At 48.5% G+C, this 22,500-nt stretch overlaps 2 protein-coding genes across 2 annotated transcripts; one reads left to right on the top strand and one right to left on the bottom strand.

The window, feature by feature from the left end:
• Positions 1 to 196: 196 nt before the first annotated feature.
• Positions 197 to 11,410, bottom strand: LOC139223168 (uncharacterized). Its single transcript, XM_070855140.1, has 17 exons — positions 11,149 to 11,410; positions 10,163 to 10,252; positions 9,962 to 10,070; positions 9,603 to 9,733; positions 7,723 to 7,949; positions 7,503 to 7,591; positions 7,288 to 7,403; positions 5,985 to 6,211; positions 5,765 to 5,853; positions 5,550 to 5,665; positions 5,218 to 5,444; positions 4,986 to 5,086; positions 4,774 to 4,889; positions 4,235 to 4,461; positions 3,852 to 3,926; positions 3,628 to 3,764; positions 197 to 2,984 (listed from the first exon to the last, which is right to left on the bottom strand). Exons 1-17 carry the CDS (start codon positions 11,366 to 11,368, stop codon positions 2,057 to 2,059), a joined length of 3,225 nt encoding a protein of 1,074 aa, XP_070711241.1. The 5' UTR covers positions 11,369 to 11,410; the 3' UTR covers positions 197 to 2,056.
• A 2,373-nt stretch (positions 11,411 to 13,783) lies between these two features.
• On the top strand, positions 13,784 to 21,439 carry LOC139223301 (cysteinyl leukotriene receptor 2-like). The gene is made up of 5 exons (XM_070855280.1): positions 13,784 to 13,831; positions 18,295 to 18,493; positions 19,697 to 19,864; positions 19,988 to 20,155; positions 20,615 to 21,439. Exons 1-5 carry the CDS (start codon positions 13,825 to 13,827, stop codon positions 21,156 to 21,158), a joined length of 1,086 nt encoding a protein of 361 aa, XP_070711381.1. The 5' UTR covers positions 13,784 to 13,824; the 3' UTR covers positions 21,159 to 21,439.
• Positions 21,440 to 22,500: the final 1,061 nt, after the last annotated feature.

Below are 22,500 nucleotides of genomic sequence, written 5' to 3'. Positions count from 1 at the left end.
TCTGTCTGTCTGTCTGTCTGTGTTAGAGCATCATCATCATCATCATCATCATCATCATCATCATCTCCACCATGAAGACGGCTCTGCCTGCGCTCCTCCTCCTCCCACCAATAACACCATTAATTAACGGTGCACGTTAGAATCGTTGTTGAGTGAAAATTTCCATCCCACACAAAAAGATATTACAAGATTTACATCACATACAAACCTTTAATGGATCTGTTGAATCAAAAGAATGTGTATATATATAAAAAGGTACTACTTCATCTGTCCTTGTCGTCCATTCAGTCGGTTTTATTTCCCCCATAATTTCACTTAAAGGAGAAAAGGGTTCTTATGGGTTAAAACAGTGATGGTGCTCTTGTAAGGTCGAACATAATGAGTTAAAATGATAAAAAGCATCAATAATAATAGTGTGCAGGCTGATAATAAAGGTTACAACCAGAATATCTGCTCTTAGTTTGACCTGAACGCTCATTCAAAATGTTCTGAGAACATTTACATCTGGAAAAGGAGCAAAACCACAACGTACACAAGCACGACCAGCTAAATGTAATTAAAGTATCAGCAGCGATCGTATTGGCTGATCAATGAACTTATTGGCTGATCAGTGATCGTATTGGCTGATCAATGATCGTGTTGGCTGATCAATGATCGTGTTGGCTGATCAGTGATCGTGTTGGCTGATCAATGATCGTATTGGCTGATCAATGATCGTGTTGGCTGATCAGTGATCGTGTTGGCTGATCAGTGATCGTGTTGGCTGATCAGTGATCGTATTGGCTGATCAGTGATCGTATTGGCTGATCAGTGATCGTGTCGGCTGATCAGTGATCGTGTCGGCTGATCAGTGATCGTGTCGGCTGATCAGTGATCGTGTCGGCTGATCAGTGATCGTGTCGGCTGATCAGTGATCGTGTCGGCTGATCAGTGATCGTATTGGCTGATCAGTGATCGTATTGGCTGATCAGTGATCGTGTTGGCTGATCAGTGATCGTGTCGGCTGATCAGTGATCGTGTCGGCTGATCAGTGATCGTGTCGGCTGATCAGTGATCGTATTGGCTGATCAGTGATCGTGTTGGCTGATCAGTGATCGTATTGGCTGATCAGTGATCGTGTTGGCTGAGCAGTAAAATGTCAAAAAGACAAATAAGCAGTTAAAGACGTTTAAACAGTAACAAGAAAACGAGTACAAACAGGGTGAATCAACGCTCCACTCAAAACAACAGGACATTTAGAATAAACTTCCACCTTCGTTAGATTTCTCTCTTAAGACACTGCCTCAATGCTAAATTCAATAACATCCAATCAATAAAAGGTTAAATACACAACTTTCACTGAAACAGCTTCACTTTAAAACTGATTTAAAGGAGCAGTGTGTAGGATTTAGAAAGGCTCTATTATACCTATCTATTATAGCAGAAGTGGAACATCATATTCAGTCATGTTTTCAGTAGTTTCTAATCTATAATCTGAGTTTTTGCGTGTTCGTTATATTAGAATGAGTCCTTTATATCTACACGGGTCCGCCTCCATGGAGTCCACCATGTTACTATGGTGGCCCAGAAGGGACAAACTGGGCCGCACGCACTTAAACTGTGAAGTGGCAGCTTGAATTTGGTGGTGCTAACGCTTCGTTTAGAGGACGAGAAGAAGTGAACAGAAGGAGACCATTTTGTGTTGTGACAAACCATCAGACTTATTATTTAACTGAAGAAAAAGAAAAGGAGCGAATATCCTCGTGGGCCACCGTAGTTTTCCCTACACGCTTGGCAAGGCTTGGCTTAATCCCGCACACTGAAACTTTAAAAACATCCTGTAAAATCAAACATCTTTCACAAGAACGAGCCCCTTTTAAACATGAAGCTACGTACACGGAGCCAGAACGTACTGAGAGGTGGATGAACCTGTCTCCGTCTTTTCAGAGGGTCTCTTGACATTAAAAAAATAAAATCCAGCCGTTTGGTCGTGCGCTTAGCATCGAGCGCTGCGGCACATTTTAAGCAGGTTTCACAGTATAAACAGAGAATAAGGCCGCCTGACTTCACTACACCGTCAGTGCTCGATCATTCTTTTAGTCAGACTCTGAGCGGCAGCGGTGGTCTTGCGGGGGGGCAGCTGACAGTGGTGGGTCGTCATGTGTCTTTGCACACTGCGGATCTGACTGAAGGCCACGTTACAGACCGGACAGTGGTGCAGTCTCTCCCTGCCGTGGACCCTCCTGTGAGCCCAAAGATGAGCCCTGCGCAGGAACTGCTTGCTGCATTTAGTGCAAGCGTGCGTTCTCTTCCCGGCGTGGTTCCTCAGGTGGATCTCTAACCTGTAGTTTGAGTTAAATGTCTGGCCGCACACTCCACACCTGAGTGGCGTCAGTCTGGCCGAGTGCCTCGCGGTGTGTCGGGAGAAAAGCGCCCGGCTGCGGACGGGTTTGCCGCCCGTGTCGCTGGCGTACAGCTTCCTGTCCGTGTGGGTCGACCTGTGACAGGCCAGCTCCAACTTTGAAACAAAGGATTTTCGGCACAGATCACATTTGTGCAGCGTGTCCGCCGCGTGGACCTGCTTGTGATCAACGAACACCGACAGCTGAGCAAATATTTTGTGGCAAACCTGACATTGGTGGGGCGTCCGGTCTTCGTGCCGGGCGACGTGTCCCTTCAGGCCACTGATGGACAAGAAGGTCTTTCCACAGACGTTGCAGCCGAGCGTCTTCTTGTGTTTTTGAAGGTGACTCCTCAGCTCCTCTGAATGTTCCCCGCACACCCCGCAAAGCCTTTCTGGATCGTCCACGTGGCTCCAGGCGTGTTTAATCTGGGCGGCCGTTGTCTTGAGCCGCACCCAGCAGGCTTTACAGCGCAGAGGAGCGTCGCCGGCGTCAGCCGACGCCTCCACAGGCGACCGCTTCACCGTCCTTCTCCTTGTTTTGACTCGATTCTCGTCGTCGCCGCCTTCCTCCGCTTCCATGTCCTCAGGTGGTGCAGTGGAGCTGCTGGACAGAACAGAGAGGCTGTGGGATCAGTGAGAGACTCTGCAGACACACAGCAGAGCTACAGCAGCTAGTTTCAGAGAAGCTGATTCAGATTTATTACATTTTAGAGGTCAGGTGCAGGTCATGGCCACAGATGTAGATACTAAGCTTTGTCTTAGTTACTCCAAATCTACGACAGGAGAGTTACATCACAGCGTCTGATGGAGCTTTGGAAGACATTACACGAATAAAACGGTATAAAAGTAAACATTTTATTTAAAATAGTAATGCTGCACAGAACAAACATTCACTAATTTAACTGGAACAAAAGAATCCCAGCAGCAGGAGCTTCATCAGTTATTAATGATGCCAGGATCAGTCAGGACGAGAAGCTGCAACAGAGACTCTGTCGCATCTTTTGGAATAAAGCAGCGACCCGGTTCTGGACTGTTCCGGCCCTCTCTAACGGTGTGGATGGAAGAGAAACATGAAGGATTTAAAATACATTCATGCTCAGCAGGAGGACACGCTGCTCCACCAGAAACATCTGGTGCACAGTAAAAATAACCTTTGATCCCTTCAGATCAGATTCAGACTCTCCAGTCGGTCACCGATCACACTGAGAGGAACAAGTTTGGGAACGTCGACTCTCCTGACTCACCGTCTTGTGCTCAGCTTTGTTCCCTCAGACGTGGATGAAGAACCTTCAGCAGCATCCACAGGATGATCCTCCTCCTCTTCCTCCTCCTCCTCCTCCTCCTCCTGGACGTCCTCGTCCTCCTCCTCCTCCTCCTCCTCCTCCTCCTCCTCCTCCTCCTCCTCCTCCTCCTCCTGGACGTCCTCCTCCTCCTCCTCCTGGACGTCCTCCTCCTCCTCCTCCTGGACGTCCTCCTCCTCCTCCTCCTCCTGGACGTCCTCCTCCTCCTCCTCCTCCTGCTCCTCCTGGACGTCCTCTCGCTCCTGCAACAGTTTTATTCCACAGTCACTTTTCCACCAAAGAGCAGCAACATGGTTCTGATAGCAAAGACAACCTTCCTGTGTCTGAGCACTTTTATTCTTTTACAAACTGATAGTTTGACTTCTAGTTTCCATCCATCAGGTCGTGACACACAGATGTGACCCACAGCTGGACTGGAAGCTGCTCCAGTTGATCCACATGCTGACATAGTCTTCAGTTAGCAAACACACACACAAGCTGAGAAAGGTTCCTGGAAACAGGAGCAGGAAACACCAGGATCTGGTTCAGGAGATGAGAGCAGTGTGCACACCTTCAGTCGGATGTAGAGGGCAGACCTCCCGGTGACCCTGTGGACCTTCTCCGGTGTCACTGTCTCCACTCTGAGTGGATCCAGCCTCTTCGACCGGTCGGCTGAGAAGAAGTCAAACGATTCCTGAGCGGCCAGCTGAGGGAAGGAGGACCTCAGCAGGTCCAGGAAGTCCTCCTCCTGCAGGCCACAGGGACACCTCAGCTCCTGCAGCGGGTACTTCTGAAACACTGGGACACAAAGATTTGACTGATCAGTCATCTACACTCAGGACCGTTGGAGTTGGTGAGGTCACTGAACCACTGCAGCTCCATTAGCTTCCATTAATCGATCTATTGTTCAGTTTGTAGAAAGTCTGCACTACCTGTCCCTGTGAGAAGTCTCCACCCCCTCAGCTCCACAAGGACAAGCTGATGAACTCAACCGTCTCACTTCCTGCTTTGACTGACTTTTATATTCAAACGTACCGCGTCACCAAAAGCAAAACTTCAGTGATACCCACGTGTACTTCATGCACATCTGAATACCGACTTTAGATTCACCTTTGGGTGTGAGCGTGTCAATCTGAGAGTCCTCCAGGATGCGGATCTTCAGATATATGCGTTTCTTTGCTTGACGGGTCCAACGTCTGCTGGACCTCCTCCCGTCAGACTGAACTCTGGGCGACAATAACATTTGATTAGTTATTCATTTTGTTTGGCCTGTAGGTACAAAATTATTGATCATCAAGCAGCTCTTTTTCTTTCCTCCTGACCTCGTGTTCGGTCTGGTGTGACCAGGAGTGGACGGAGAGTCGGCAGCATCTTCTCTCACTGAGGGATGAAACTCTTCTGAGGACGTTTGGTCGTCTGGGGGCTGAAACATGGAGGCTTTGTTACATCACAACTGGTCACAAGACACACAGAAGTCAGAACAGACGGACTGACGAAGGCAACAGATCAAGATAAACATCGTGGGACCAATAAAGGAATAAAGGAACAGGGTACCTTCAGTCGGATGTAGAGGGCAGAGCCCCCAGTGACCCTGTGGACCTCCTCTGGTGTCAGTGTCTCCACTCTGAGAGGATGCAGCCTCCTCGATCGGTCGGTCATGAAGACGTCAAAAGGTTCCTGAGCGGCCAGCTGAGGGAAGGAGGACCTCAGCAGGTCCAGGAAGTCCTCCTCCTGCAGGTCACAGGGACACCTCACCTGCTGCAGCGGGTACTTCTGAAACACTGACACAAAGACACATTCGGAGGAAGGTCAGCCTGAGCTCAAACTGAAGACAACAGCTGACACAGCTGAAATGTTTGGTGATGTTCCTGACTGACTGAATCTACCGTCAGCAGAGAGCACGTGGATGTGAGAGTCCTCCAGGATGCGGATCTTCAGATCTATGTGTTTCTTTGGTTGATTGGTCCAACGTCTGCTGGACCTCTTCCTGTCAGACTGAACTCTGGGCGACAATAACATGAAGAATTGGAAGCAGGTTAATCAGAAATACTGATTCAGCTGTAGTCTGTCGTTTGGACGTCCATGTTTCTGTGAGCGGTACCTTCTGTGACCAGGACTGGACGGAGAGTCGGCAGCATCTTCTCTCACTGAGGGATGAAACTCTTCTGAGGACGTTTGGTCGTCTGGGGGCTGAAACATGGAGGCTTTGTTACATCACAACTGGTCACAAGACACATAGAAGTCAGAACAGACGGACTGACGAAGGCAACAGATCAAGATAAACATCGTGGGACCAATAAAGGAATAAAGGAACATGGTACCTTCAGTCGGATGTAGAGGGCAGAGCCCCCAGTGACCCTGTGGACCTCCTCTGGTGTCAGTGTCTCCACTCTGAGTGGATGCAGCCTCCTCGATTGGTCGGTCATGAAGACGTCAAAAGATTCCTGAGCGGCCAGCTGAGGGAAGGAGGACCTCAGCAGGTCCAGGAAGTCCTCCTCCTGCAGGTCACAGGGACACCTCACCTGCTGCAGCGGGTACTTCTGAAACACTGACACACAAAGACACATTCGGAGGAAGGTCAGCCTGAGCTCAAACTGAAGACAACAGCTGACATTCTTGGCGATGTTCCTGACTGACTGAATCTTTGAACAGTAAAATACTCAGTTACACGCCTCAGAATCAGATATAAGCATGTTCTTAGAAAAGGTACCTTTGCCCCCCAGAGGAGGAAGGTAAGCTCCAGGGTGGGACGGGTCCCCGGCAGAAGTATAGAAAGGCCTTCTGGCCTCAAATGAAACCACGTTTCTTTATGCTCGTGCTCACAGATTTCTCTGACTCCTCCCTGGATCAGTGAAGACAGCAGATTGTTCTTCATTCTGTCCAAGTTCGCTCAATTTACTGCCCCAGTTCATGAACCCGGACCAGTCCGGCTCTGTTCAGGCACAGCGTGCTACAGGTCACATCCACAGGCTATCTGACGTCACTGACCCCTCACTCCTACACAACCCATCTGCAACTGTGTTGGTCTGATGCAGAGAAAGCGTCCGACGGGATCGAGCAGCGCTACTTATTTTCCGTCCCGCAGAAACCTAACGGAGGTGACCGACGTATCTGGTGGATCAAGTCCTGCAGTGAACCAGGAGCTCAGGTAAGCGTGAACGGCTCTCTCACTGGAAACCGAGCCACTCAGAGGTCAGACGGACGAACAGCGAGATCTCTGGGACTGACACTGGGAATATAGAGAACAGAGTCTCCTTATATGCTGATGACATTATCCTGTACCTGACCAGCCCAGAGAAACCAATTCCAACAGCATGAGACCTCATCAATACAATTGAAAAGATATCAGGCTACAAAGTCAGTGTCCCCAGACACCTTTTCTACCAACATAGCTGCTCTGGATGGCATCACTCTGGCAGCACATGGGAGCCTCTGATGAACCTTTGGCCTCCATGTATAACAGACATTTATATTTATAAGGTACGTAGTGTGACCATGATGGATTTTAATTTCTTTTCATATTTCTTTTCTACTTCTTTAATTTATTTTATCTTTTGTTTCATCAAAAGATGTCGTCCCCTCCCTGTTTGGGTTTGTTAATTGATAAAAAATAAATAAATCTACCGTCAGCAGAGAGCACGTGGATGTGAGAGTCCTCCAGGATGCGGATCTTCAGATCTATGTGTTTCTTTGGTTGATTGGTCCAACGTCTGCTGGACCTCTTCCTGTCAGACTGAACTCTGGGCGACAATAACATGAAGAATTGGAAGCAGGTTAATCAGAAATACTGATTCAGCTGTAGTCTGTCGTTTGGACGTCCATGTTTCTGTGAGCGGTACCTTCTGTGACCAGGACTGGACGGAGAGTCGGCAGCATCTTCTATCACTGAGGGATGAAACTCTTCTGAGGACGTTTGGTCGTCTGGGGGCTGAAACATGGAGGCTTTGTTACATCACAACTGGTCACAAGACACACAGAAGTCAGAACAGACGGACTGACGAAGGCAACAGATCAAGATAAACATCGTGGGACCAGTAAAGGAATAAAGGAACAGGGTACCTTCAGTCGGATGTAGAGGGCAGAGCCCCCAGTGACCCTGTGGACCTCCTCTGGTGTCAGTGTCTCCACTCTGAGAGGATGCAGCCTCCTCGATCGGTCGGTCATGAAGACGTCAAAAGGTTCCTGAGCGGCCAGCTGAGGGAAGGAGGACCTCAGCAGGTCCAGGAAGTCCTCCTCCTGCAGGTCACAGGGACACCTCACCTGCTGCAGCGGGTACTTCTGAAACACTGACACACAAAGACAAAGTTATTTCAGTTCACAGAAGTCTGATTGGATGGAAGTCAATAAGAAAAGATGTCTAAACCTAACCAATCGGAGGAATTAACATCATTTCTGGCCCCCAAAAACAAGATGGTGACGCCTTATACTCAGTCTCTGCAGCGCTGATAGCAAGAGCAACAAAACCCTTTTAAAATCAGTGTTTCATGTCAAGTCGCTGGTTTCTTTAATATTATATATATATAATTCTTTAATAAGTGCAGTGAGCGGTTACATGGTGAGTCAACATCCGTCCACTCAGCATCAGGGTCCCTCATCACCCTGTCAGCTCAGTCTTCATCACCCTGTCAGCTCAGTCTTCATCACCCTGTCAGCTCAGTCTTCATCACCCTGTCAGCTCAGTCTACATCACCCTGTCAGCTCAGTCTTCATCACCCTGTCAGCTCAGTCTTCATCACCCTGTCAGCTCAGTCTTCATCACCCTGTCAGCTCAGTCTTCATCACCCTGTCAGCCCAGTCTTCATCACCCTGTCAGCTCAGTCTTCATCACCCTGTCAGCCCAGTCTTCATCACCCTGTCAGCCCAGTCTTCATCACCCTGTCAGCTCAGTCTTCATCACCCTGTCAGCCCAGTCTTCATCACCCTGTCAGCCCAGTCTTCATCACCCTGTCAGCCCAGTCTTCATCACCCTGTCAGCCCAGTCTTCATCACCCTGTCAGCCCAGTCTTCATCACCCTGTCAGCCCAGTCTACATCACCCTGTCAGCCCAGTCTTCATCACCCTGTCAGCCCAGTCTTCATCACCCTGTCAGCTCAGTCTTCATCACCCTGTCAGCTCAGTCTACATCACCCTGTCAGCTCAGTCTACATCACCCTGTCAGCTCAGTCTACATCACCCTGTCAGCTCAGTCTACATCACCCTGTCAGCCCAGTCTTCATCACCCTGTCAGCCCAGTCTTCATCACCCTGTCAGCTCAGTCTTCATCACCCTGTCAGCTCAGTCTACATCACCCTGTCAGCTCAGTCTACATCACCCTGTCAGCTCAGTCTTCATCACCCTGTCAGCTCAGTCTTCATCACCCTGTCAGCCCAGTCTTCATCACCCTGTCAGCTCAGTCTTCATCACCCTGTCAGCTCAGTCTACATCACCCTGTCAGCTCAGTCTTCATCACCCTGTCAGCCCAGTCTTCATCACCCTTCACATGTGAAATGCTGCACAGGAACACGTCACCCAGAGCAGCCTGTTTCTCAGGTTGGCCGTCGCAGGCAGATGTGCAGCAGAAGTAGTGCGGACTGAGACGTGGGGCGAACGCTGAGGTCACACTTGGTTAAGTCCACCTGAGCCACGGTCATCCAAACTGAAGGAACTGCACTACGACCACGTCCTGTCTTTTCATTGAGCTGTTGCACTAGCTAGCACATCATAGTGTGGACGGACGAGGACGACATGTCGAGTCCCCAACTGGAAACAAAGTGGACGTCTTCTTTTCTTCCTCCTATCCTGTACTTTGGGCATTTTCGGGCCAAACGGAGTGAAAACCTTCACAGTGTGTCTTTACAGACTGTTTCTTGTGGCCTTTTCTGCTTCGCTGCGTGGTGACAGGAAACAGGAAGTGACGTGACAGCCTGCAGCCAAGCGCTCAGAGTCAAACCCAAACTTACCGCTGTTTGGCAGCACTTCCATCTCCGACTCCTCCAGGACGCAGATCCTGAGGTCCACATGTTCCTGAGGCTCGCTGCTCTGAGGTCTGGCAGCACTGCTCCTGTCAGGCCGAACTCTGGGCGTCGATGACCTGAAAGAGGAGGAACGTGGTGACGGTCGAGGTGCTGAATGTTCCGATCTGGTGATCAAACGCCAGGACAATATTTTGTGTTTGGTGGAAGCGCAGCTTTAGACCACGAGTGAGAGGTCATGATGTCATACAGGTGTCAGGTGGGGGACACACCTGACACCTGTATGACATCATCAAAACACCTTCTACTGTGAACCTGAAGTGTTTTACAGGAAAGAGCCTCGTTACCTTAATGCTGCTTCATGATCAGGATGTGAGAGATGCTCCTGATCCTCCTCTTTATCATCTTCATCACCATCGTCCATCTGGACCTCCGGGTAGCGGCTGTCCTCCTCACCTGGACACACGTGAGGTCACAGTCCATCAAAACTCTCTTTAATCCTGCTGGATGAGACTCGTGTTCATGTTACAGTGGATCTAAAGACGGACCTGGCTCATATTTCTGCTGCTCTTCCTCTTCAGGGAGTCCTCCTCCTCCTCCTCCTCCTGCTGCTGTCTCACAGATGGGAAACTGGTCATCTGGATCAGAGAAAGACAGGATTTGTTTTGTTAATCAATGGAAACTAGATAATTACATCAGACTTCCCACTACTTTGCTAAAACACTTTTAAATGTTAATAAAAGGAAACACAATATATACGTGTGTTCATCAGTGATTCCATGGGAGAGTATGTGTAGTTTTGTGTTTGAACACATTAGTTCTGATGCAAAATAACTCTTTATCACACAATAACACAAACACACTGACTGATGGAGGCAGCAGCTCTAAAACCCCTGTTTTAGTGAATGTAGTCTGGTGTGTGTGCTGTTTGTGGTTAAACCAAAAGGATCTTCCAGGTCTCTCTCTGTAGGGATCCTTTCCATGATGCTGTCACACACTTAGAATAACACTCTGAGCCAGTCAGTGGATCAAACAAGCTCTTTTAGTGGATCTACTGTGATCTATTGGACCAGTTCCAACACTTTTAGTACCTACCAGTTTAGACACCAGGATGTGGACAGACAGGGCCTAGGTTTAAAAATACAGAAGTGATCATTTAACTTATTTAAACAAGATAAACCTGTAAGATCCTTTTGTTTAACGAGAAACAGCTGTTAGAGCACTCTCTCGACACACACCAGACTCCATTGAAAAAAACAGTAATTTTAGGCGGCTGTCGGCTGAGGCGATCTAAAAGACCAATTCTAACACTTTTTGGTACACATCAGACATGTAGACACCATGATAAGTACAAAGGGGGCCCAGGGTTGAAAACACTGGAGCTACAGTTAAAGATAAATGCAGCTAGTGGTGGAGGAAGTCTTCAGTCCTGACATTCAAAACAAACGCGCTCCAGCTCCCCGTATTAGTAGTAATACGTTAAATTAACACTTTAGTCAACGGAGTTCGTCATTGCCAGCGCGACCACTCCAACCTGGTGTCTCCAGTTTGATGTCCGGCTGCAGCAGCGCCTCCAGCTGCCTCCTCTGCCGGTCCACCTCCCGCCTCAGGCCCGCCGCCTCCTCCTCGTACCCGACCACGGTCCTCTCCACCACCGCGAAGATCTCCTGCGCGGCCCTGGTCAGCTGCTCGGCCACGACCCCCCTCAGCATGCCGGCGGCGGAGATGCTCGTGAGTCCGGCCTCAGCCTCCATGCTGGCTCCGTCGCTCCCGACAGGAATAAGCGGGAACGTCAGTCCCGGAAGTAGTCCACCGGATGTTGGCGCAGCCACAAATACTGTCCGGGCGGAAACATCAACCAAACAGGAAAGTGAACTATCTTAAACAGGCGGCAGGTGGCGCTAAAGGTAGGTCGACTGTGAAGATGGACATTAAGTCTGTTCTTCACTGTAGAGCTCCAGCTTTAACGGCTAACATGGTGCTTTTCCACTAGGACCGACTCGACTCGACTCGACTCGACTCGACTCGGTTTGGTTGGTCTGGTCTGGTCTGGTTTCCCACCAGGTACTAAAATTGGCCAATCGGGGAGTGACGTCACTGGATGAGTCTTGAGAGCGACGGGGTGTTTTTATTACTCCTGTGAACGAGGAGAACGGCTCCACAAACCAAACTCTCCAGGTCCTCAGTTGTGTTTGTGTTTGTGCTGCTTACAAATGAGCCACTGGAGTTTCAGGCCGCCTCGCTGTGACGACCCCCCCACTGTGAGGAGGTACACTACTGTAGTGGACAACCACCCGAACCCAGTGGAGCTGAAACTGTGTGGTGGAAAAGCACCATTACAGGTTCAGGAAGGACCGCACACTGAAAATGTTGTGACTGTCTTAACTGATGCAATATAATGAATTAAATTAATCAGTCCCCACCTGAATGAGGCCCAATAACAAAACTGTGTTTCTGTGGTCGTTCTTTTGGTCTCAGTAGAGTTGCTGTGTGTCCTTTTGTAGTCGTTGTGTAGCTGCTGGTTTTTTGTGATTTATTTGTGGTTTTCTGTCTCTTTGTGGTCATAAAGCTCCAGTTTTCCTTGAACTGTGAGTGAGAAACAGGAAGTGGTTGTAACACCTCAGTAGGACTCACAGCCATAGCGCCACCTGCTGGCAGCAGCAAATGACAGAAAAGTTTAAGATGTTGAAAATGCTTCAAAGGAAAGCCTCAGAGCTTTTATCAAATGTTGTTTCCATGGTGACGCATTAACTGGATGCTATTGTAGCACTGAGGTGCTAAAATATGTCGTGGGTGTGGCAAGAGGGCTCGAGAACACTCAAAAGCCCTAACGGTATGTTTCACCTCATGTTTTAAATCTGGTGGGCACATGTAACGTCCCAAGACTTTAAACTGGGCTTTAAACCCAGAAGAGTGTCGGTTCAGTTTGATGAAGTGTTCTTGCATCCAGGATTTGTTTTCAGTGAGACAGTTGGTGAGGGATTTGGAGGTAAAGTAGAGCTGGACATCATCAGCGTAGAAGTTTATATTTCATGTTACAACCCCGGCTCTCAGGCTGCAACAAAGGAGAGAGTCCACACCAAAAGTAGCAGGGAGATATTTATTAACACAACATAAGTTAACAAAGGTCAGCAGGGTAGCAGACGCGTCAGCGAGGCCGTCACACACGTTAAAATGCAGGTGTGTTTTCAGACAGTGGCTTTGAGAGAAGGCTTTGTCACAGACGCTACAGTTGTACGGTCTCTCCCCGTTGTGCGTCCTCATGTGGACCGTCAGGTGCTCTTTGCGAGAGCACGTCTTCCCACAAACCCTGAGAATACTTCTGCTGTTGAAGCTTCGTCCACACTCCGAGCATTCGTACGGTCTCTCTCCGGTGTGGATCATCATGTGTCTCACCAGAGCTCCCTGAGAGGACAATCCCTTCCCTTCCTTATGATCTTCTCCTCGCTGTGTGTTTTCAGGCGAACCTTCAGCTGTGGAACGCTTTGCAGCAAACGTCGCAGAGGTACGATCGGTCTCTGTCCGAGTGTTCCTTCACATTTCCAGGAGTAACAAAGAGCTTCCCACAAACCTGACAGGCGTAGTAATAATAATAATAATAATAATAATAATAATAATAAGAGTGATGCAGCTTGTGTGGGATAAAGACCATGAGGCTTCTCACCTGTGTGGGTCCTGCTGTGAATCCTCAGCTGCTGTTTGAAAGCGAAGGACCGATCACAGACGTCACATGAATATTATTATATATAATATTCATTATAATAATATATTATTGTTATGATTGTTATCATAAAAATGAGCTTCATTTCAGTTGGACTTTTTAAGACATAAGTTTCCTTAGATCTTCTTTCCTGCGTGTCATCATGTGAAGATGTATTAGACACACATTGTAATATCATGTGTTGGAAACATCCTCATGTTACTCAGTGTTAAAATAAGAGCATCAGACTGGTCCAGAGGGTTTAGAGCGCATAAAATGAGGAACTACTGATTGTGGTTTGGCTTGCTGCCTGGGCGTGTGTGTGTGTGTGTGTGTGTGTGTGTGTGCGTACGCCTACTTCCATGGAAGTCCTGCCAACACACCCACAAACAGTCTCACAGTGGGATTTGAATGCTGAACGACGGCGCTGAACAGAAATAAAAGCAGAGGGACGGAGGGAGGATGAGCAGACGGATGAAAGAGCATCCGGAGAGATGAAGCTGTGACAGGATGAGCGGTGAGTGAAAGCTTTCCAACTAAAAGTGACTGACGGTGACGTTTGGGGGAAAAACTTGACCTTTCAGCTCCGACTAAGATCCTGGAGAAGCCTTGGATTTCATGCTCCAAATTCAAGGCCTTAAATGGTGCTCAGTTTGGTTAACTTGTGGTTTCTTGGTGCTCTGTTCTGTTCTCTAAACCTTTCTAGACACCTTTGAAAAACTCTGGTGATTTCTTTGTGAAACGGATAAACACTCGATCCTCCTGTGATCCCGAGCGAGCCGAAGCAAACAAGAACGAGATGGAACACGTTAAGATCATAAAACCATCAAATGATAAAGCGCGTTAGATTGTCTGAACAGTCAAACAGGGCGACATGAATAGACTTAGAATAGACAAAGAAACAAACTGATCAGAAGAGACACTGAACGCAGCAGCAGCCGTCAGACGGCGTCCTGCTCAGTGTTTCTCTGTCTCTGCTCCACAGCAGCTTCTACTGGACATCTGGAGGTTTTCACAACCTGTCTGTGTCTCTGTATTGTAAACTAGTCTTGTTTTATTATTCTATCTTAGATTGTACATATTTTATATTTCCATAGGTTGTTTCCTTTTTTACTGTTGTTTTTGTGCCTTAAGTGTCTGTCTGTCTGTCTGTCTGTCTGTCTGTCTGTCTGTACTGCTGCCGTGACTAAGTCATTTCCTTTGAAGGATTAATAAATATTCTAATTCTATTCTAATACGACCACAGAGGCACTGACTGACCACAGAGACACTGACTGACCACAGAGACACTGACTGACCACAGAGACACTGACTGACCACAGAGAGACACTGACTGACCACAGAGAGACACTGACTGACCACAGAGACACTGACTGACCACAGAGAGACTGACTGACCACAGAGAGACACTGACTGACCACAGAGAGACACTGACTGACCACAGAGAGACTGACTGACCACAGAGAGACACTGACTGACCACAGAGACACTGACTGACCACAGAGAGACTGACTGACCACAGAGACACACTGACTGACCACAGAGACACTGACTGACCACAGAGAGACACTGACTGACCACAGAGAGACTGACTGACCACAGAGACACTGACTGACCACAGAGAGACACTGACTGACCACAGAGACACTGACTGACCACAGAGAGACACTGACTGACCACAGAGACACTGACTGACCACAGAGACACTGACTGACCACAGAGAGACACTGACTGACCACAGAGAGACTGACTGACCACAGAGACACTGACTGACCACAGAGAGACACTGACTGACCACAGAGACACTGACTGACCACAGAGACACTGACTGACCACAGAGAGACACTGACTGACCACAGAGACACTGACTGACCACAGAGAGACACTGACTGACCACAGAGACACTGACTGACCACAGAGAGACACTGACTGACCACAGAGACACTGACTGACCACAGAGAGACACTGACTGACCACAGAGACACTGACTGACCACAGAGAGACACTGACTGACCACAGAGACACTGACTGACCACAGAGAGACACTGACTGACCACAGAGACACTGACTGACCACAGAGAGACACTGACTGACCACAGAGAGACACTGACTGACCACAGAGACACTGACTGACCACAGAGAGACACTGACTGACCACAGAGACACTGACTGACCACAGAGAGACACTGACTGACCACAGAGACACTGACTGACCACAGAGAGACACTGACTGACCACAGAGAGACACTGACTGACCACAGAGACACTGACTGACCACAGAGACACTGACTGACCACAGAGAGACACTGACTGACCACAGAGAGACACTGACTGACCACAGAGACACTGACTGACCACAGAGAGACACTGACTGACCACAGAGACACTGACTGACCACAGAGAGACACTGACTGACCACAGAGACACTGACTGACCACAGAGAGACACTGACTGACCACAGAGACACTGACTGACCACAGAGAGACACTGACTGACCACAGAGAGACACTGACTGACCACAGAGACACTGACTGACCACAGAGACACTGACTGACCACAGAGAGACACTGACTGACCACAGAGAGACACTGACTGACCACAGAGAGACACTGACTGACCACAGAGACACTGACTGACCACAGAGAGACACTGACTGACCACAGAGACACTGACTGACCACAGAGAGACACTGACTGACCACAGAGACACTGACTGACCACAGAGAGACACTGACTGACCACAGAGACACTGACTGACCACAGAGAGACACTGACTGACCACAGAGACACTGACTGACCACAGAGAGACACTGACTGACCACAGAGACACTGACTGACCACAGAGAGACACTGACTGACCACAGAGAGACACTGACTGACCACAGAGACACTGACTGACCACAGAGAGACACTGACTGACCACAGAGAGACACTGACTGACCACAGAGACACTGACTGACCACAGAGAGACACTGACTGACCACAGAGACACTGACTGACCACAGAGAGACACTGACTGACCACAGAGACACTGACTGACCACAGAGAGACACTGACTGACCACAGAGACACTGACTGACCACAGAGACACTGACTGACCACAGAGACACTGACTGACCACAGAGACACTGACTGACCACAGAGAGACACTGACTGACCACAGAGACACTGACTGACCACAGAGAGACACTGACTGACCACAGAGACACTGACTGACCACAGAGAGACACTGACTGACCACAGAGACACTGACTGACCACAGAGAGACACTGACTGACCACAGAGACACTGACTGACCACAGAGAGACACTGACTGACCACAGAGACACTGACTGACCACAGAGAGACACTGACTGACCACAGAGAGACACTGACTGACCACAGAGACACTGACTGACCACAGAGAGACACTGACTGACCACAGAGAGACACTGACTGACCACAGAGACACTGACTGACCACAGAGAGACACTGACTGACCACAGAGACACTGACTGACCACAGAGAGACACTGACTGACCACAGAGACACTGACTGACCACAGAGAGACACTGACTGACCACAGAGACACTGACTGACCACAGAGAGACACTGACTGACCACAGAGACACAGACTGACCACAGAGACACAGTCCAGTTGTTATGACCTCATGAAAAGCAGATGTTTTAGTGTATTTACAGACGACGTGTCCCTCAGCGTTGGATTTTCCGTTCGATGTTGTCTGAGGTCAAACATTAGAGTAAACTATCTCCCAGCAGCCAGCGGGGGTCAAAGGTCGAAGGCATCAGGCTGAGCTGCAGCGGGGCGTTTGTGTACGCTGGAAAAATGTGGGATTTTCATATAAACACTGTTTACAGTCGGCTGCTGAGAAAAGCCAGAGGACAGTCTTTTTCTATTTCGCTGTCTTGCTGAGACAGATGTCCACATGTCTGTCCTGTATGTGTGAAGCCAAAGTCAGCAGCTCCTGCGCTTAGCGTAGCTTAGCTTAGCATAAAGACCGGACCACTACAAAGATTTCGTTGCGGCAGACACCCAGACACTCACTCATTTTAGTCTTCATTTGGTCTCTGACATGAACCAAACCCTCAACAGGTTGAACAAACGCTGTCGCTTTAACACAATCAAATACATGAGATCTTAAATTACAACGCGCAGAGAGGATCGTTTATTCACTCATTTACATTTAATTAGATAAGCAGGCAGTAAAACAGGCGGCCGCCGAGGAGCAGGAGGAGGAGACCTGCTGCAGCTGTTTGTACTATGAAAGCAGCTTTGTTTAAAACAGGCAGACTGGTTTGGCCTGGTTTACATACCACACACACACACACACACACACACACACGGTGTATGGTGTGTTCAGGTACACTCAGAGCTCAGGAGGAGACACGTCAAGTAACTAAATAGATTTAGTTCTGTTCTTTAAATCTGCACTACATTTATTGTTTATTAACTATTTGCTGGAGATGTCAAATGTGAAGATTAACACGGTAAGTTTATCAAATAAAACTGATCAATATCCCAGAGATCAATAAGTGGTTAGAATACTGGAAATAATATAATAATCTATGTCTTATATAAAAATAAAACGAGTTATAGGAACAAAATCTTTCATCATAATGTTTTGAAATGAACAAATAACTAAGTTAGTAAAAGTCTGATGAAGATGATAACAGTGATCACATCTGTATCTCTGTTCCCATGACGACGAGGGTTCGGTAATAACAGATGGTCTCTCCATTGACTTCCATTCACTCTCGACCTTCAGCAGCAGAACAAACTTATTTTAACTGACATGAAGTGATGAACTGCAGCTCACTGGTTATTTTAATCAGCACCACAATCCTCTTTTAACTACGCTCCATTGACTTCCATGCATTTTCACTTCTTAGTTCATTTAATTAAGACCACAATCTTGATTGTTGACATTTGAACATGTTATGATACTGTACGTGTGTGTGTGTGTGTGTGTGTGTGTTTTAGCACACCTGGTCAACACTCCCATTGGCAGCGGCGGCGGCAACAACTCCTCGAGGGACGTGGAGTCGCTGTTGGCGTGTTTCCATGACGACGATGCCTTCAAGTACCGCGCCTACACCTACACCTACCTGCTGCTGTTTCCTGTGTCGTTTGTCTGCAACATCGGAGCGCTGGTGGTGTTTTTCCTGCAGAGCAGCCGCAGGTAACCAGTCTCCCCATTGACTTCCATTCATTCTCAACCTTAAACAACAGGACGCACACAAATACAAAGATTCACCGTTCTGACGAGTCTGTTTCTGTCTAACAAGATTCAAAGATTCAAGATTCAAAGTGTTTACTGTCATGTATACAGTGTAGAAACAAGTTTCCCTGTACAATGAAAATCTTGCTTTGCCATCCGCACCGAATGCCAAAGAGTGAAAAAGGAGAGGATAGAATATAAAACATATAAATATAAACTGTAAATATAACTGCTATTGCTAAATATAAATATATTTACATGTGTGACAAAAATACTTAAAATAAAGTACAGAACAACCGTTAGAGCTGCACATTATCTTTGATTACTGTTCTCTCATGTTGGACGTTTGCTGCGGTGTTAAATGGAGATTTATGGCTGAGACGGCACAAATTTACTGCTTCACCATAACAACAATATCTGATATATTAAAATGAGACACGCTGTATCAAAATAAAGATGTTAAATCAGATGCAACACTAAAAGTAAGTCCACTGTAAAGATGAAGAAATGAATTAACGAACACAGCATGAAGAAAGAATCTTGATAGATCACGAACCAGAACAATGAGCAGGTGTGCAGACCAACGGCGCTCACCTTACGGGCAAAACAAAATCTGACCAACATGGCAAAAACTACGGTGGCCTGTTGAGGACAAACAGCACAACAGCGACTCATTCAAGCATCAACGCTCCCTAAACCACACATGATAACGCCATGGTAACGAAGACTTAACGCTGTTCGGTTAGGTTCACGCCCCCCTGGTTCCCCCCTGGTTCCCCCCCTGGTTCCCTCCTGGTTCCTCCCCGGTTCCCCCCCTGGTTCCCTCCCGGTTCCCCCCTGGTTCCCCCCCTGGTTCCCTCCCGGTTCCTCCCCGGTTCCCCCCCTGGTTCCCTCCTGGTTCCCCCCCTGGTTCCCTCCCGGTTCCCCCCCTGGTTCCCTCCCGGTTCACCCCTGGTTCCCTCCCGGTTCCCCCCTGGTTCCTCCCCGGTTCCCCCCCTGGTTCCCTCCTGGTTCCCCCCTCATGTGAAGAAAATACATTCACATTATTATCAGAAATCTTCACGACTGAAAAGCTGAAAAATGACTTAATCTTTCCGACTTTAACCGTCAACATTCTCAGTCAATCCACTGACTGATTCACCTGATTGGTTGTTTTCCCTCCAGAAGCTCCGCCTCCTGCGTGGTCATGATGAACCTCGCCCTATCAGATGGCAGCTTCGCCCTCACCCTCCCGCTGCGATTGGCTTATTATTTCAGGGGCGGAGTCTGGGACTTCCCTGATTGGCTGTGCCGACTGTGCGTCTACGGCTTCTATGTCAATCTGTACACGAGGTAACACACACACACACACACACACACACACACACACACACTCTCACACACACACACACACACACACACACACACACTCTCACACACAGATAAAAGACTGAAGTGTCGCTCTTCCTCCCTCAGCATCCTCTTCCTCACTCTACTGAGCATGCTCCGTTGGCTCGCCGTGGCGCGCCCCCTCCAGCACCGCACTCTGGCCACGCCCACTCGCTCCCTATTGGTCTGTCTGGGAGTCTGGCTGTTTGTGGCTGTGGCCTCCGCCCCCTTCCTGACCAATGGGGTGACAAACAGGTGAGGGTCACCTGACAGGAAGAGGTTTTATTAAACTTTACCTGCTGAACTCGACGGGTTTTTAGTGTTTTAGTTATTTTATAGATTAAATCAACACATAGAAAACATTCAGATTGTTTTTAATCTTTTTAAAATTATTTAATTGTATTTAATTAATCAATCTTTAGACTTATTAATTAAGTCTAATTAATTAATTAATTAACGTGAAGAGATAAGGTGGGGACTTCTGACCGCCACGTATCCCAGAATGCTTTAGTACCAACCAGCGGTTAGTTAGTTAGTTAGTTAGTTGGTTAGTTAAACTAACTGGATTTGTTAAACAGACTCTGCGGAACATTTTAAAAACCAGCTGAGATGGTGACGCCATCACGTCCAAACGCAGAGTGACGTTTTATTCTCAGCACTTTAAGCTGCGGCTCACTGGTTGTCTGAGGTTCCTACCTGTGCTTTCTCTCCCAGGTCGGGGTTTCGTCGTTGCTTCGAGCCGTCCAGCCCCTCCTCCTGGGGGCGTGTCCTGATCTTAAACTACGTGGCCTTCGCTCTTGGCTTCCTCCTCCCTTTCCTCACCATCATCGTCTGCTACAGCAGAATCGTCCGTCGCCTGACGGCCCGCTCCGACCTCCAACTCCACGGCAGCAGCCCGTCCAGCGCCGCTCGCCGCTGCAGCCGACGCCGCTCGGTGCACCTGGTTACCATGGTGACGGCGACCTTCCTGCTGTGCTTCCTGCCCTACCACGTGATTCGATCCCTGCACCTGCACGCCGTGTGCGGCGGCTGGAACTGTGAGGTCACGGTGGCGCTGCAGCGGGCCGTGGTGGTGACGCTGTGTCTGGCGGCGTCCAACAGTGTGGTCAACCCGCTGCTGTATTACTACTCCACCAGGACGTTCAGAGACAAGCTGAGGGACGCTCAGTCCTCCCTGCTGATAAACAGGGGGGGGTCCATCAGGTCAGGACTGGCTCTGGTGAGGAGAAGGAACACCTGGACACCTGGAGGGTCCTAGACTCAGATCTGAGGCTGGGCCGTCCAAAACGGTCTATAAGTCGAAAACACGTTTCCTACCTGATATAGAAGAAAACTCACGAGAGTGAAATCACTGACAGCGCTGATCATACAGGACGTCCCAGGCCAGCGACGAGGTCCAGGAGTTGTTCAGGAGGATCCAGGTGTTGCTGAGGATCCAGGTGTTGCCGAGGATCCAGGTGTTGTTTAACACTAGAACTGCCAAATCTTGCTTATTAAAATGCACGTAACTCTGCTTGAATAAAAACCCTATGTCTCCCAGTCAATGACTTTTCCTAAAAGTGTGTTACACATCATCTTTTGTGTTTTGGGGATTCTGGAATAAAAGAGAGAGAAAAAAGGAGTGTTTTTACCGAGAGCCGCCATGAGGTCCTTTTGACCTCCATTACTCCGAATGCAGAAATGGTAAATAGACTGTATTTATATAACCATATACATTAAATAGACACACAGCTCAGAACACTTCACAGTAATGCCTCACATTCCCCCATTGCTACACACACAATATTAGAAAAATAACAATAGGTGTTGCTGTGGGACAGACTGCATTGCCTGCTAAAAGCCAGGAGCAGCTCTAACCGTGGACGAGCAGCTGTTCTCCACGAGAGCGCGTTGTCGGTTCATCTAGTACATCCAGGTAAACCAGACAAATTCAGCATTAAGTTCTGGCTTGCCACCGATGTGGAGGCCAAATATATGGTCAGTGGCTATCCATATCTGGGGGAGGATGAACATCATGCCCGGCCACCAACTCAGAGCTTAGGAGAGAGTGTAGTGATGAGCCTGATGCAGCCGAACCAAGGCCAGGGGAGAAACGTCACTACAGACAACTTCTTTCCATCGCTCCTCCTCCGGCTCACAAAGTCCTAGTAAGGAACACCAGGTAGTTGTGGAGGGTCCAGGTGTTGCTGAGGAGGTCCAGGTGTTGCTGAGGGTCCAGGTGTTGCTGAGGGTCCAGGTGGTGTTGTTGAGGGTCCAGGTGTTGCTGAGGGTCCAGGTGGTGTTGAGGGTCCAGGTGGTGTTGTTGAGGGTCCACAGTGTGGTTAGATGTGGTAAGAGAAGTAAGTTAATAATGAGGTTTGATTGGATAAATGTAGAAATGGACTCTGATCACCAATCAATCATCAAACAGGTTCTATAGACGTGATGAAGACACTGGTGAAGCAGGGAGGAGATGAAGAGGTCCAGCGGTGCAGCGGCGCCTCCTGCAGGTTCCTCCAGGAGCAGCAGGCTGCAGTCTGAGGGGGAAATAAGTAAATATGTGGAGACGCTGACGAAGAATCTGTTTATGTGCTGGAAGACAAATATTCTGCTGAGTTTCA

This window comes from Pempheris klunzingeri, chromosome 23, assembly GCF_042242105.1.
Source record: "Pempheris klunzingeri isolate RE-2024b chromosome 23, fPemKlu1.hap1, whole genome shotgun sequence".
Classification (NCBI taxonomy): domain Eukaryota; kingdom Metazoa; phylum Chordata; class Actinopteri; order Acropomatiformes; family Pempheridae; genus Pempheris; species Pempheris klunzingeri.
The sequence above is the reverse complement of the archived record's forward strand: the minus strand, read 5'-3'. Positions and strand labels throughout refer to the sequence as shown.

Coding starts and splice junctions, on each gene's coding strand:
- LOC139223301 (XM_070855280.1), top strand. Junction 18,494..19,696: donor TTCCTGCAGAGCAGCCGCAG/GTAACCAGTCTC, acceptor TTTTCCCTCCAG/AAGCTCCGCCTCCTGCGTGG. Junction 20,156..20,614: donor ACCAATGGGGTGACAAACAG/GTGAGGGTCACC, acceptor TTTCTCTCCCAG/GTCGGGGTTTCGTCGTTGCT.
- LOC139223168 (XM_070855140.1), bottom strand. CDS start 11,368: ATGGAGGCTGAGGCCGGACTCACGAGCATCTCCGCCGCCGGCATGCTG. Junction 4,890..4,985: donor CACACCAGACCGAACACGAG/GTCAGGAGGAAA, acceptor ATTGTCGCCCAG/AGTTCAGTCTGACGGGAGGA. Junction 4,462..4,773: donor TGACACGCTCACACCCAAAG/GTGAATCTAAAG, acceptor TTTGTGTCCCAG/TGTTTCAGAAGTACCCGCTG.